The 16,485-nt window shown below is 43.1% G+C and overlaps 1 protein-coding gene across 2 annotated transcripts; it reads left to right on the top strand.

Annotated features, from left to right (window-relative positions):
- Nucleotides 1-2,945: 2,945 nt before the first annotated feature.
- On the top strand, nt 2,946-16,076 carry FASLG (Fas ligand). 2 transcript variants are annotated; one of them, XM_047076993.1, is made up of 5 exons: nt 2,946-2,995; nt 7,991-8,400; nt 9,708-9,753; nt 14,128-14,184; nt 15,410-16,076. In XM_047076993.1, the coding sequence occupies exons 2-5, from the start codon at nt 8,056-8,058 to the stop codon at nt 15,802-15,804; spliced, it is 843 nt and encodes a 280-aa protein (XP_046932949.1). In that variant the 5' UTR covers nt 2,946-2,995; nt 7,991-8,055; the 3' UTR covers nt 15,805-16,076. The 2 variants fall into 2 exon arrangements, with proteins under 2 accessions (XP_046932949.1, XP_046932948.1); XM_047076992.1 differs by lacking the exon at nt 2,946-2,995 and having other exon boundaries at nt 7,272-8,400.
- The last annotated feature ends 409 nt before the right edge of the window (nt 16,077-16,485 follow it).

The following is a 16,485-nucleotide window of genomic DNA, read 5'->3' as shown; positions in this document are numbered from 1 at the left end:
GCAAATTAAAATTATAACGAGATATCACCCCACACCAGTCACAATGACTAGAATAAAAAAGACAAGAAATAATAAGTGTTGGTGAGGATGTAGAGAAAAAGGAACCCTCATGCACTGTTAGTAGGAATGCAAATTTATGCAGCCACTGTGGAAAACAGGAGGGAGGTCCTCAAAAAGTTAAAAATAGAAATACCACATGGTCCAGTAATTCCACTACTGGTTACCCAAATAAAATGAAAACACTAATTTGAAAAGATACATGCTCCCACGTGCGCGCGTGTGTGTGTGTGGTGGAATATTACTCAGCCATGAAAAGGATGAGATCTTGCCATTTGTGACAATATGGATGAACCTAGAGGATATTATACTAAGTAAAATAAATTTGACAGAGAAAGATAAATACTGTATGATTTCACTTCCACAGGAAATCTAAAAGACAAAACAAATGAACAACAAAGAGCAAAAAAAGACCCGTAAATACAGAGAACAAACTGATGGTTGCCAGAGGAGAGGGGATGGGGGGATGGGCAAAATGGGTGAAGGGGAGAGGGAGGCATAGGCTTCCAGTTGTGGAATGAATAAGTCACCAGAATAAAAGGTACAGCATAGAGAATATAGTCAATAGTATCGTAACAACATTATATGGTGACAGAGGGTAGCCACACTTGTAGGGAGCACAGCATAACATATAAAGAAGTTGAATCACTATGCTCTACACCTGAAACTAATGTAACACTGTGTGTCAACTACCCTTTAATAAAACTATAAAAAATAAAAAGATGGTCAATCTGCTGAGCCGCCACCTAAACTTTATCATGTCAGGGTTAACAGGGTTCTAACTGCAAGCAACTTGGTAAGTCTCTTGAAAGAAACAGTGACTGCACGGGATGGTATTAAAACTTTTGAGTCAGGAGGGAAGACAGACTTTCCCTGTCTTCTTGGGACATGCCTTGGGTGGCAAGGAAGTCATCTGGAGGCAGAAAAGACCAACGGCTGCTCTGAGATCCAGTTGGATTATTGACAGGATGGATGGCTTCAGTCTAAGCCTGTGTGGTTTTTTTCTAATGTCTTCTGACTTGTCTCAGGGTTTAAGAGCCAAAATTTGATGAGAAATTGAGAAAGTGAATGAGTTGTAATTTGAGAGTGCTATCAACTATCGTAGGGGGTGTCTGGTAAGAATTGTTTCAACGTTTATTTATGGCATGCACATTAGTTATCAGGCACCATGCTGGGCTAGATATACAATAGAGTGCAGAAGATAGACATGACTCTGTACCTGTATCTATTTATGAAAATGGGATAAGTACCAAAAATGTTTACGAAGCCCATAGTATTATAAGAGAGAATACTACTGGGATTCTCTCATTTAAATGGAATGACCAGTGAAAACCTTTCTGAAGAAGTGATATTCAGTTTAGAACAGAAGGATCCTGGGAGCTGGTCATATAAAAGTAGGGCAGAAGTGGGTTGCCTGGGTGGCTGATTCCGGCTCATGTCACGATCTCACAGTTTGCAAGTTCAAGCCCCAAGTTGGGCTATGTGCTGACAGCACGGAGCCTGCTTGGGATTCTCTCCCTCTTTCCCTCTCTCTCTCTGCCCCTTCCCTGTGCTCTCTAAATGAATGAATGAATGAATGAATAAATAAATAAATAAAGTAGGGCAGAGGTGGGGTCAAGAACATTCCAGCCAATGGCAGCATCTCAGGCAAAGGCCCTGAGGTGGGCAAGAACTTTTAATGAACTGAAAGGCCTGTGTGGCCACAGTGTGTCATGAGAGGAAGAGAGTAGAGAGTTGCAGAGGAAGGAAGAGCCCAGATAATGAGGGGCTTGGAAGTCAATCTAAAGATACCGGACTTTATTCTAACGGCAATGGGAAGCCACTGAAGTGTTATTTTACTATTATTTCTTATTTTCTTTAATGTTTATTTATCTTGCAAAAGAGTAAGAGAGCACAGGGAAGGGGCAGAGAGAATCCCAAGTAGGCTCCACACTCAGCAGGGAGTCCCACTCAGGGCTCAATTCCACAACCTTGAGATCATGACCTGAACTGAAGCCAAGAGTCGACTGCCCAACAGGCTGAGCCATCCAGGCTCAGTCTTATTTTATTTATTTATTTATTATTATTTATTTATTTATAAATATTTATTTATTTTTGAGACAGAGAGAAAGCACAAGTGGGGAGGGGCAGAGAGAGAGAACAGAGGATCCAAAGTGAGCTCTGTACTGACAGCAGAGAGCCTGATGTGGTGCTCGAACCTGCGAACCATGAGATCAAGACTGGAACTGAAGTCCCATGTTTGACGACTGAGCCACCCAGGCACCCCCTGAAGTGTTATTTTAAAAACAGACGGACACAATCTGAATTACATTTCTATCAATGGCAACTGAAGGAGTGACATGGCTGGCCTCAGAGAAAGGAGGGGAAAGGACAATGTTGCTGTGCTCCCCCATGTCAACAGCAGGCCAACAACACCTGAAGAGTATCATCAGGAGAAGGAACACACAGCATCACTGAGTGAGGTTCCAGAAGAATCTTAATTCCCACAGGAGTCCTGTTTCTGACTTCAGACTCTTCTGTATTTATTAGCTCAGCGAACATGTTTCTTGAGTTTTCACCCAGTGATAGTGAACAGGATAGACCGTGTACCACATGTAATTTGTTAGTACTCAGTTATCCCTGTCTTTTTAGTCTTTTCCCTGTCCCCAGGGAAGAGTTAGCTGCTGTCCACCATGGAGCTCTCTGGGCTACTGCTGAATCACATCTAGAGCTTCAGGCCACAGTCCACTGAGTCAGCTCTCTGGCTTAAACACCGGAAGGCCAGAAAGAAGGGTCCCTTCTGCTTCCTGTTCTGTCCTCTTAACCTCCATGTAGCTAACATGCCACACTGGGGAACGATCATTGGAATTCTTTTACTAAAGAGTCAGGACAATTTCTGAAGAGAATTACAACACTAGAGGGACCATCATTAACAATAATTTGAATTTCATCTAATGAGGTAAGATGCCTATAAAATTCTAACAACTTGTACAAGGAGCGTTCTCTGATTTGATTCTGCACTTAAACTTGCTCTCAAGTTTCACCCACATCCCATTAAATCTCTACGACTGGCAATCTTACCTTTTTCTGAAAGAAATCCCAGTTCTGAATCTTTCTCCCCCATCCATCCTCAAGGAACCCTGGTTCCAGAATCAGAGATGCTGCCAGAGGAAGTAGGAGGGATAAGGTGAGGATGAGAAAGTTCCTCAATTAGTTTCCCACACATGGGAGCTGCCAGCCTGCTGGCCCTTTGATTTATTTATTTAGTGCATCTTTTGTTTTTTAAGTTTATTTATTTTTAGTAATCTCTACACCCAACATGGGGCTCAAACTCACAAACCTTGAGATCAAGAGCTGCATGCTGTAACGACTCAGCCAGCCAGGCATCCCTCCAGTGCTTTTCTTTCTTTCTTCCTTCCTTCCTTCCTTTTTATTTATTTATTTAATTTACTTTTAGTGTTTATTTTTGAGAGAGAGAGAGAGCGCACGAGAGAGCACGCACACGCACAAGCGGGGGAGGGGCAGAGAGAGGAGACACAAGCAGGCTCCAGGCTCCTAGCTGTCAGCACAGAAACCGACTCGGGGCTCAAACTCATGAACCGTGAGATCATGGCTTGAGCTGAAGTCGGATGCTTAACACACTGAGCCACCCAGGCGCCCTCAGTGCATCTTTCAAAGGCAAATATGTATGTTCCCCCCCCCCCCAGCAATCTGGTTTGAAAAGATTGTTTCTGCTAATTAGCAAGGTTCTAGTAGTACTCCCTATGATGAGTCCCTATTCTTGTTTTTTAGGGTTTTTATTTCTCCATGATTTTGTGGACATACGATGTTTGGTGGCATTATCAAAGAGCAATAGTGGTGTTTAAAGACTGCTCTCGGCCTCTATTTCTGTTCAGGTTCTCCCAGGATTAGGGGTCATTGGGTGGGTCGGGGGCAGATATTATGATTTTTATTCCTCCTCCTATTACAGAATGAATCAAGAAGCAGGGCAGAGGGAGATGTGAAAGTATAGCATAATTCTGATAGAAGAATGCCAGAAGTTTCTGTGGGAGTTTGAGAGAGAAGAACAAGGGGGATCTTAGTCTGAAACAGAGGGTTCCATCAGTCCATCAGTCAGTCCACCAGTAGAATCTCCAGATACTGATTGTTGGGCATCGACTTGTGCTTTTCCCTGCAACCTGTCTCCACCTTCTTTTATCTTTAGTGGAAGACCATCAGTTTCTTAAGTCTACAGATGAATTACATGTGGGAAGATTTCCTACATTTACAACAATATTTGATAAGAGCTTACTTTGCTGCTAGGGACTATTTTAAGCGTATCAAATGCTTTGGCGCATTTCGTGCCCACAATGCCCTATGAAATAAGTACTGTTGCGATCATGCCCAATTTTTTCAGTGTTTATTTTGAGAAAGACAAACAGCGTGAGTGGGGGAGGGGCAGAAAGAGAGAGAGGGAAAGAGAGAATCCCAAATAGGCTGTCAGCATGGTGTCCAACTCAGGGCTCAATCTCCTGAACTGTGAGATCATGACCTGAGCCAAAACCAAGAGTTGGATGCTTAACTGACCGAGCCACCCGGGCACACCTGATCATGCCCCTTTTTTTAAATTTTACTTTTTTTAAATTTACATCCAAATTAGTTAGCATATAGTGCAACAATGATTTCAGGAGTAGATTCCTTAATGTCCCTTACCCATTTAGCCCATCTCCCCCCCACACCCCCTCTAGTAACCCTCTGTTTGTTCTCCATATTTATGAGTCTCTTATGTTTTGTCCTCCTCCCTGTTGTTATATTATTTTTGATTCCCTTCCCTTATGTTCATCTGTTTTGTCTCTTAAAGTCCTCATATGAGTGAAGTCATATGATATTTGTCTTTCTCTGACTAATTTCACTTAGCATAATACCCTCCAATTCCATCCACATAGTTGCAAGTGGCAAGATTTCATTCTTTTTGATTGCTGAGTAATACTCCATTGTATATATATATACACCACATCTTCTTTATCCATTCATCCATTGATGGACATTTGGGCTCTTTCCATACTTTGGCTATTGTCAATAGTGCTGCTATAAACATGGGGGTGCATGTGTCTCTTCGAAACAGCACACCTGTATCCCTTGGATAAATGCTTAGTAGTACCATTGCTGGGTCGTAGGGTAGTTCTATTTTTAATGTTTTGAGGAACCTCCATACTGTTTTCCACAGTGGCTGCACCAGCTTGCTGACCATGCCTATTTTTATGATGAGAAAATTGTGGCACAGAGGAGGGACAGTGACCTGTCCAGTTCACACAGCTAATAAGTGGAAGAGCTGGAATTTGAATCCAGGCAGAACTACAAAGCTCTAAGCATCATGCAACACTTTCTGTCCTCCCCAGAGGACAGAAAAATAAGTGTGTTTTTTCACTTACTTGAATCTTTGCCATTTTTAGTAAAATTTTTACAGTTTAAAAATATGACTCTACAATTTTTTTGAGTTATTTCAGGATACTTTCAACATTTTTGTTTGTTGGGCTTTTTGTTGTATGTATGGTGGAGTTCTTAAAATGATATATTTTGATGATTATGAACTTTAAACTTGCCATTTTTAATGACTATGAATAAAGCCATATGTGAGTTTGAAAGCACGTTAACCCTACCCACCTCTGAAAGATAGTGAGAACCTTGTGCGGTCAGTTCTGCTCTTACCTGTCACACTGTCCCATGGGCAGAGAGTGGGATGTGGGCAGAAGTGTTTGGGGAAGAGGCAGTGCCAGCTGTTGGAGTCTAACTGGAAAGAGTCCATGCATGTGTCACGCTAGGGAATCTGGACGACTTCCGGTATCAAACCTTCCAACAGAAGGTTTTAAGCAAGAAAGTGAGATAATTGAGTTTGTTTTCACAAGCATGATTCTTGCCTCAGTTTGCAGGGTGATATGTGCTTGGGACAGCTGGTGGGAGGGAGAGCAGTCAGGGTGCCCTTGCACTATTGCAGGTGAGAGATAATAAGAGTGTGACCTAAGGCAATGACAGGAAGAATACAGGACAGGGTGTGCCTATGTGAGAAGCAGGTTGCGGGGAAAATCAATAGTCCTGGCTTAAATGTTGCAGAAGAGAAAGAGAGAGGAGTTGAAGTTGTCACCAGAAAGACAACTTCAAGTGAAACAAGTTGAAACAAGTTTCAAGTGAAACAGGTAGTATGGGAACCCAGGTGGGTGGGCAGAATGTGGCCGGGAAATAAGTTTGGTATTGGTTTGGCACAGGTGGAGAGTCAGAATAGTAGCCACAGCAATGTCAAAGCATGATATAAATGCTAATGAGATCTGAAACGTGGAGCCTTCTGGTAAAATGGAAAATAGGTTTTGTGAGAGGTTTTTATGGGTTATATGGGAACATGATTGTGACTGGAGCCAAGCACTTGGGAGTTACTGGCATTTCAAGAGTCTTTGAAGGGGTGTCTGGGTGGCTCAGTTGGTTAAGCATCTGACTCTTGATTTTGGCTCAGGTCATGATCTCACGGTTTATGAGTTCAAGCCCTGCATTGGGCTCTGTGCTGACAGTGCAAAGCCTGCTTGGGATTCTCTCTCTTCCTCTCTCTCTGCCCCTCCCCTGCTCTCTGTCTCTCTCTCTCAAAACTAAATGAATAAACTTTAAAATATATATTAAAAAATAATAAATAGTATTTGAAGCCAGAGAAAAGGGTGATGTCAGTCCAGGTAGAGTTCCCATCTTTAGTAAAAAAACAAACAGGACAATTGGTTACATTTTAATGTCAGATAAACAGCAAATAATTTTTTTTGTGTGTGTAGCCCACATTGTATATGGATATACTGATCCTAAAAATTATTTATTTATGTGAAATTCAAATTTATCAGGGCACCAAGTACTACATCTGACAACCATAACACAGGCTGCAAACACATGCATGCAGGGGCCAGGAAGGCCATTTCACAGGGTGAGGGGGGTGTGAAGCATGGTGGGGAGGGGAGCAGGTGGCCAGCCTAGAGCAGCTCTGTCTGTTCTGAGAGTACCGCAGTGGTGCAGGTCTGGACGCCAGTATTGTAATGTTTCAAAACATAATAATAAAAAAATGTAGATTTTAATGTGGAATATCCAATTTTATTTCATATTTTTTGATGTTTTTATTTTTGAGACAGAGAGAAAGCACAAGCTGGGGAGGGGCAGAGAGAGAGGGAAATAGGAACTGAAGCGGGCTTTGCACTGACCGCACAAAGTCTGACGCAGGGCTCAAATCCATGGGCCTGGAGATCATGACCCGAGCCGAGGTGGGTTGCTCAGTCAAATGAGCCACACAGGTGTCCCTGGAATATCCCAGGTTTTAAAAGGGGACAACAGTGAAAAGAAACAAAAAAACATTTTGAGGCATGAACAAAGCAGGTCAATGGGGTCCAAAAGGCATATCAGCCACGGGGTTGCCACCTGGGGTCTAATCGCTAGGGAGGGGGTGGGGCAGACTTTTACCCCATGAGTTACAGTGCTTTGCAGTGTGAGTACTTGGGTGTGGGGAAAGGACAGCAGCAAGGGAGTGAGTCCCTCATGTGAAAGGTAAGATGTGCAAGCAATTCCTCTGGCTGAGGCTCCACAGTCTTGCCCTTGGGGGCCTGGACAGACCCCACTGGCTACTCTCCCTGGCGCTGGGCAGTGGACAAACCCCACGGGGCTACACCCAGTACCACCTGCTCTCGCAGGGCCCAAGGAAGACAAGGCTCTTCTACAGGCATCTCAGGGAACACAGCAGCAGCCGCTGGGGCCTTGCAGGCTTTCACCAGAAAATTGTGGGCGGAAACTTCCCGGGGTTTGCTCTGAGCCGGTTTGAGGCTTCTCAGCTTCAGATGCAAAGTGAGTGGGTGTCTCTTTGAGAAGCAGAAAGACAGAAGGAAAGAGAGAACGAGAGAGGTGTTTCCCTTGCCTATGGAAACTCTATAAAGACAGAGCTGGCTTTTCTTCCCTGGAGCAGTCAGAAACAGCGGTCCTGGTCTTGACATCTTCACTGGGGACCAGCCCGAGGAACAGGCTGCCATGCAGCAGCCCCTGAATTACCCATACCCCCAAATCTACTGGGTGGACAGCAGGGCCAGTTCTCCCTGGGGCCCTCCAGGGTCGGTCCTCCCTTGTCCATCCTCTGTGCCAGGAAGGCCTGGACAAAGGAGGCCACCACCGCCGCCACCACCAACACTACCACCACCACCACCGCCACCACCGCTGCCCCCACTGCCATTGCCACCTCTGAAGACGAGGAGGGACCACAACACAGGGCTGTGTCTTCTTGTGATGTTTTTCATGGTTCTGGTGGCCCTGGTTGGACTGGGGCTGGGGATGTTTCAGCTCTTCCACCTCCAGAAGGAGCTGGCTGAACTCAGAGAGGTAAGCTGCTGTGTGGACTATGCCCTGAAGCCATGGGGCAGGGGTGGGGGGGGACTACCGGGGCCCACAGGGATCATGGTCTCACTTGCAAAGTATTTAAAAAAATTTTTTTAAGTATATTTATTTATTTATTTTGAGAGAGAGAGAGAGAGAGAGAGAGAGAGAAAGTATGAGCAGGGGAGGGGCAGAGAGAGAATCCCAAGCAGACCCTGTGCTGTCAGCACAGAGCCCAATGCAGGGCTTGAACTCATGAATGCTGAGATCACGACCTGAGCCAAAAACCAAGAGGAAGGTGCTTGACCTAGTGAGACACCTAGGTGCCCCGAGAAGTAGTTTTTAATCCTTTTTTTTTTTTAATTTTTTTTTTCAACGTTTATTTATTTTTGGGACAGAGAGAGACACAGCATGAACGGGGGAGGCGCAGAGAGAGAGGGAGACACAGAATCGGAAGCAGGCTCCAGGCTCTGAGCCATCAGCCCAGAGCCCGACGTGGGGCTCGAACTCACGGACCGCGAGATCGTGACCTGGCTGAAGTCGGACGCTTAACCGACTACGCCACCCAGGCGCCCCTTTAATCCTTTTTTTTTGTCTTAGAAATGGATCATTCTAGGGGCGCCTCGGTGGCTCAGTCAGTTAACTGTCCAACTTGATTTCAGCTCAGGTCAGGATGTCACAGTTCGTGAGTTCAAGCCCCATGTCAGGTTCTGTGTTGGAAGTGCAGAGCCTGCTTGGGCTTCTGTCTCTCCTCTCTGCCCCTCCCCTGCTTGTGCATGCTCTCTCTCTCTTTCTCTCAAAATAAATAAATAAACTTAAAAAAAAAAAAAAGAAATGGATCATTCCAGTGATTCTATTCTGTAGGCAGAGAAATGGAAGCTCCAACGAGTGAAAGGAATACTTTCTATACTGGAAAGGATTGGGGCCAAAATAGGACTGGCAGTTCTGGTTCTTTCTTTCTCAGTGGGCAAGTTAGTCTGCTGAACCCCTCCCTCCCTAGAGCTTAGTGATTCAAAAAAGAAAAGGAACTTTGAGGTCTTGCTTAGAAGTGAATTCGTTTAAATGACCAAACTAAATTTCCTTGTAAATACCTAAAAATATTAGAACTATTCCAAATCACACACATACACACACACACAAATGGAGGCATGGTAAGACACAATTGCATGGCCAAAGTCTGAGTTAGGAAAGGTTCTGAGGTATTTAGATTCCCTTCTCAGGTTTATTTGGTTTATTTGACAATTTTGCTCCTTAAGCATAAAGAACTTCATATTTATTATATATCTTTTTTCTCTCTCTCTCTCTTTTGCCAGTCCACCAGCCAAAAGCATGTAGCATCATCTTTGGAGAAGCAAATAGGTGAGTTCTTTCATGCATGTATGTTGAGTTTCTAAAGACAGCCCTCATTGTTGAACCACGTTGGTGGAATGCCTTGAATTCCATCTCATTCTTGGATAATTGTATACTACAAAAGGAATCCTAGCTAATTCTGAATCTCTAGTCATTTTGGTTCCTTGAGCTGCCCTAAACATGAAGTGAATTTAATCATTCAAAACCAGTATAATTGAATATTGCACACAATTCAAAATAATTTCCATTTGGCTTTGGAAAGAGACACACATATACAACTTTTGTCCCCTAAGCAGCTGGCTCCAGGCCTGTCCCCTTCCTCAGGGCTCCTGCTTTTCGTGAACAGGGCAGTGGCTATAACTCATAGGGAGAGGGGGGCAGGGTGGGGGAACAGACAGATGTTTCTGGGAAAAGTCTTCTCCTCTTTAAATTCTCTGAGAGTTTGCTCAAGAGTCAAGCTTTATTTAAAAAAAATTTTTGGGATATATTTTATAGGATATATATAGGATATACATTCTATAGGATATATTATATAACTAAGCTTTTATTTTTATTTTTATTTTAGTTTTTAGAGAGAGAGTGTGAGCAGGGGAAAGGGGCAGAGGGAGAGAGAGAGAATCCTAAGCAGGTTCCACACTCAGCATGGAGCCCAACTTAGGGCTTGGTCTCATGACCCTGGGATCATGACCTGAGCCAACATGAAGAGCCGGATGCTCAACCAACTGAGCCACCCAGGCGCCCTTAAGTTTTTTAAAAAGTAGGCAATTAATTATCCACATTGGGGTTGATCTTTTGCATTCACTGGCAAACTTGGGGAAAGACTTTAGGCATTTTTCAAAGGCTAGTCCAACTTCCCCCAAAAAGGCAATCATGAGCTACCTTCAATAATAAAGGAAAGTCCTTTATGTGAGATTCAGAGCAAGGGAGAAGATGAAAATGTTGAACACTGACCTTGTGAAATTTTGGGATATAGTTTGGAAACTATGGACAGGTAGATTTAGGATGCTCTGGTTTATTAAACCAAGTTCACTGAACTTTGGATTTGGTAAGAGTTGGAAGGGAGCTTGGAGCAAATCTAGTCCAGTCATCTCACTTCTCAGAAAAGAAACAACATACCAGACAGATTAGGGGATATGCCCAAAACCACAGGCGTAGAACTGGGGTTGAAGGAAAGGAACACAGGCTCCTGATGCTTTGTCAACTACAGGGCTTTCCAGTATATAGACTGGCGCCTTATGAAATAGGGAAACTTCCATCTGTCTATGACGGCCATGGAATGAGAAATAAAGATGAGAAGCAAGATGTGTCTGCAAAGACAATAGGTAAATCTCATCCTTAGAAATTGGGAAGACAGCACTGGCCATCCAATGAGGGGAGGCTGTTTCCAAATTTTCTTATGTGTCTATCGTAGGTGACCCAAGTCATCCTACTGCTCCAGAATGTAGGCTCTTTAGGAGCCATCCTTTGGATGCTCTGGTCTCTAGTTCTAGGTCCAAGTCCCTAAGTGTTAGAAAGTCCAGGTGTATTCAAGCAGAGTAGAAATATTTGGTAGAAAAATGAAACCTTGGGAGGATTTCTAAAATAAAATAGCTTTGAAAATCAGTGGAATGTGGCTGGTGAAACAGGTCCCTAATTACTCATCTTTCACCCACTCTCTGGGATCATTTTAGTAACTAAAAGTTAAGTGAACAGATGAGTCAGGTCTACCTTTTCCAGTAAACAAGTATCTTCTTTACATCAACCCAGATGGGCCAGAGATTGGTGAATTATCCCACGGAAATCAAATTAGCAACTTTATTAATAAGATAAGAGATGCAAATTAAAACAAGAGGATACCCATTTTCATCCATCCAATTAGTAAAGATAAAAAAAAAAACCAGATTGGCAAAATGTGAGAGAAAGTTTGCTTAAACATTAGTTGACAGCCAGGGAACAGGTAAATTGCTATACCTTATCTGAAGAGCAGTTGGAAAAATGTACCAAAAATTTAAGTGTTAATTTGCCATGCAACCTCATCACTAAGAATTTATCTTGATAAAATAATCAGAGATAATACCTAAAATCTCATAGATAAGGATGTTCATCACTTCCTTATTAGGCTATTTATAATAAACAAGTCAGAAGAAACTTAAATGCCTCTTAACAGATTAAATACATTATGGTGTATTCAGAGCTCCTAATACGCAGCAACTAAAATCCATATATTAGAAGGACATTTAATGTCATGGAGATTGTGCATTCTATGTTAGACAAAAAAACAAGTTATAAAACAGCATGCTTAGGTTAATATTGGCTATATAAGTGCATATGCATATTTTTTATTCTTAGTAAAGAACTAGAAGGACTAGTTATTTAAACATTCTTATTTGCTCCTTTTTCACTTTCCATTTTCCCACAGTTAACTCATTAAGTCTTTTATTCATTCACAAATGTTCTTGGAGTGCTTCATATGTGCCAGGTTGGGTGCTGGGTGCTGGGTGATGATTGAAAACAAGAGAGACAAGGGTCCTGCCTGCACAGAGCTTTTAGCAAGCTGGAAAAGATAAACAAAAGCAAGCAAGCCACGGCATAATTTCAAATTGTACTAAGTGCGACATAAGATAGAGTGGTCTGGAAAGTCCCCTCTAAGAAGGTGTTTTGTGTGTGTGTGTGCATGTGTGTGTGTGAGTGTGCATGTATGTCGGGTGCAGTGGGAGGATAGAGGAAAACATTCCAGCAGTGAGAATGGCATGTGCAAAGACCCTGGGGGCAGGAAACATTCATCACTGAAGCGTAGGACATATTTCCAGTTTATTTCAATATTTATCCAGAAGATACTTTTATCGAGTACCCTTTATGAGAATAACACTGTACAAGGCTCTGTGAGGGATATAAAGATACGCAACATGTGGTTCTCTGTTCCATTTCCTGTCAGCACTTGGCTGAATGTCAGACGAGTTGCACAGATGGTTTGTGGTATAGGAATGTAGAGGAGACTCAGTTTTGCCTTTCCTGTTCACTAACACCTCATTCATTGTGGGTGGTCTTGGGTGGCTAGAGAGGTAATGATTAGTCAGGTAACATTCTGAGTTGACTGGGGCATTCTCATGCCATATGTGAGTCTTACAGGCTAATCACAAGGAACTTGATGTGGATGAGTGCCTTTCTATGAATCTTTCTTGAATGCCTTAGCTGAATTCATTAGCTAAGTGGTAGCTCAGTTTGATTAAAATACCTGAAGTCAGAGACACAATGTCTACTTTGGGAACTATTGTCTATTTTAACTCCTCCAATTAAATTTAACAAATATTTACTGGCTATATGCCCTGTGTCAGAAAATGAGCTAAGTACTCTGGTAGATTAAATATATAGTAAGAAATTTGCCCTTTATTTGAGGGGAATAAGACAAGTTACACAGGCACCTCAGAAACGGGGAGTCAGAACTGACAAGAGAGGTAAAGACAGAGTGATTCTAGGTTTCAAAGGAGGGAGAAATATTTGATTAAAAAGGCCTAGGATGGTTTCCCAAAGAAAGAGGTGTTGTAGGTGGTATTTAGAGGGTTGATAGGAATTTGCCAGAAGGATCTGTTTGGAGGGCGTTTTGGGCAGACGGAACAGCATGAGCAAAGGCACAGGGGCTGGAAGCTGGGTGTGTTCAGGTTATATCAGAACTCGTGTTGTGCAGCCTTGGCCAATGTGAGCAAGTAGAGGAGATGAGGCTGGTCAGACAGGCAGAGATCGTGTGGCTGGGGAAACTTTTACACAATTATATATTCAATAAGGAGCTATTCAAGGCATTTGAGATCTGAGGATGATTAATTTGGGCAGACTGTCAAATGCCACCTGGGGGGAGACCTAATGGCCAGGAGGTGAAATCACAGTCTTCTTTGGCCTCTGTCCTGAGGAGTGCTACAGACAGCAGAACCAGAGTAGAAAAATCCTAATTTGGAGTCAGGAGACCTGAGTGTCTATCCTTCTCTGATATTGAGTAGCTGGGTCAGTGCCACCCAAGTTCTAAGCTCATTTAGCCATCTATAAGGTAGAACAATAACGTCTACTTCAAAGGGTTGTGGCAAGTTCAAATGCAGTAACTGATCTGATAGCTCTTTACAAATCAACCTTTTTCTTGTTTTATTGTGACATTATAACTATGCACATGTCTATTTCAATTTGGTTGAATTTGGCTTATTTTGGTTCAATTTGGTTTATTTTTGACCTCTTTGTTTCTGAAATACAGGTTCCTGTGAGTTCTATGGTTTGGATTTGCATGATTAGTATATGTCAGACTGTTGTCATTTATGTTTTTAAAAAATCACTTTTATTTAAATGACCTGTTCAGAGTCCCAACAAAAGAATGGTTGGTGTCTCATTTTTACGTGTATTTTTCATCTCTCTATGATACAGGTCAACTCAATCCACCCTCTGAAAAAAGGGAGCTGAGAAAAGTGGCCCATTTAACAGGTCTGTATCTGGAAGGTACATGGGGTTTGGGAAAGCCTTTGACAGAAAGCTGCATAGCTGGTTGGGTACTGTGCTCTGAGGGAGTTGTTACTTTCTGGTGATAGTATTTGACACCCAAGAATGGTCCTATGTTTCTAGTCAAGTCAACCTCACACGCAGACTGAACCCCTACCGCGGTCTAGGCCATATTCTGAACTAGAGAAATGGAGCTCCACCAGGAGCCCACTCTTCAATAATTCCAAAGAATTGTATGTGATTTGGGGCATGGGCATAAGAGGTGAGATCTGGGAAGGTGGGGAGTAAGTGCTTTTCTGGTTTTCTGGGAAGAGCCTCACCCTGCTTTCTGCAAGAGTAGAACTGGGAATGAAGAGAAAGGCCCAGTCCTGGCACTGCGGGACTTCCTGCATGTGGTCATGTAGTAGAGTGAAGTGATTTGATAACAGTGTGGTATGGGCATTTCCAGGGTGTAGTCCATTAACATCTGAAAGTGGAAAAGTATCACAGAAACTGATGTGCCACTGCCCCTGGAATTATTTAGGCAGAGGCTGTAGAATGATCCAGTTTGGACCAACAGATATTTATTGAACACATGTTGTGTGTCAAGTCTTGGGGACATGTAGATGAATAACACATGGTTCCTGCCTTCAAGGAACTTAAGGCCTAATAGAGAAAGACAGGTACATAAGCAGTAATTTAAGTAATGGGGAGTGTTCTCTGGTGAAGGTATGCATATACAGCTGTGGGGACATAAAAGAAAGGGAATTTTAGCCCAAAGTAGGGGACTGAAGACTCCTCAGTGTAGGCAAGGAGTTGGACCTGGTGATCCCTAAAGATTCTTCCCAACTTTAGAATTTCAGAGTTCCTTGGGTTTGGCTTTCCTCCTCACTGATGGAACCTCGAAGCCTAGAAGTTTTGGTGTTAGTTCTGACGACTATAGAATCTTTGTTCCAGAGAGCTAAAATAATCTCAATAATGTCCCATTGTAATTGACTAGCATATATATTATTGTCCCAGTTGTATAGATGATAAACTGAGGCAAGCAATTTAATAGAGGTGTTGAAGGAATTCAGTAATGGATCAAGTCTGACCCATTGGCCTGTTCTATATGGGCTATGTCACTTTGGTCATCTGCTCAAGGAAAGGCCCACAGTTTTTGCCTTGGAAGCTTCTTTTGTTGGATACATGAGCATTCCTGGCTGAACGCTCCTCTCTGATTTGATTTCAGGCAAGCCCAACTCAAGATCCATCCCTCTGGAATGGGAAGACACATATGGAATTGCCCTTGTCTCTGGGGTGAAGTATAAGAAGGGTGGCCTTGTGATCAATGACACTGGGATGTACTTTGTATATTCCAAAGTGAACTTCAGGGGTCAGTCCTGCAACAACCAACCCCTGAACCACAAGGTCTACATGAGGAACTCTAAGTATCCCCAGGACCTGGTGCTGATGGAAGGGAAGATGATGAACTACTGCACTACTGGCCAGATGTGGGCCCGCAGCAGCTACCTGGGGGCAGTATTCAATCTCACCAGTGCTGACCATTTATATGTCAATGTATCTGAATTATCTCTGGTCAGTTTTGAGGAATCTAAGACATTTTTTGGCTTATATAAGCTCTAAGAAAAGCACTTTGGGATTCTCTCCGTATGGTTCCTTGTTACAGGCACTGAGAATATGATCTTGAATGAGAGTCTTCTTAAGCCCACTTGAGGTCAAGTGAGAAGACATGAGCCAAGTAGACCTTGAGACTACAGGGTCCAGCAGGTCTACAGTTCCTCATCTCACTGTAGATGTCCATCTGTCTGGTCCATGTGCCAGACAGGAGGGGGAATATGACTGAAGAACGTGAGACTCTCGCTGCCATGTGAAGATGCAGAGGCAGGGAGAAGCAGCTACCAAGATGTTCTACACTCATCTTAAGTGGCCAAAAGCATTTTGGCCCATTGGAAAGGACAATTAACTCACCTCTTGGGGTGAGTTTACTGTCTACCTCAGGGGAGGCTGCCTTTCAGATATATGGATGTGACATGAGTGTATAAGGGATGGAAAAAGAAGACTAGGCTTGCATGATAAGCTAAAGAGACGAAAAGGCCAGTGTCCCATTGGCAGCATCTTTCTTTTTTTTTTTTTTCAAAATTTTTTGTAACGTTTATTTATTTTTGAGACAGAGAGAGACGGAGCATGAATGGGGGAGGGGCAGAGAGAGAGGGAGACACAGAATCAAAAGCAGGCTCCAGGCCCTGAGCCATCAGCCCAGAGCCCGACATGGGGCTCGAACTCACGGACTGCGAGATCGTGACC

The sequence above is a fragment of the Lynx rufus genome, unplaced genomic scaffold (assembly GCF_022079265.1).
Source record: "Lynx rufus isolate CCGP_SWC_20201006 ecotype Redwood Valley unplaced genomic scaffold, mLynRuf1.p SCAF_15, whole genome shotgun sequence".
Lineage (NCBI taxonomy): Eukaryota > Metazoa > Chordata > Mammalia > Carnivora > Felidae > Lynx > Lynx rufus.
Note: the sequence above shows the minus strand (reverse complement) of the source record. Positions and strands in the feature narration are given on the sequence as shown.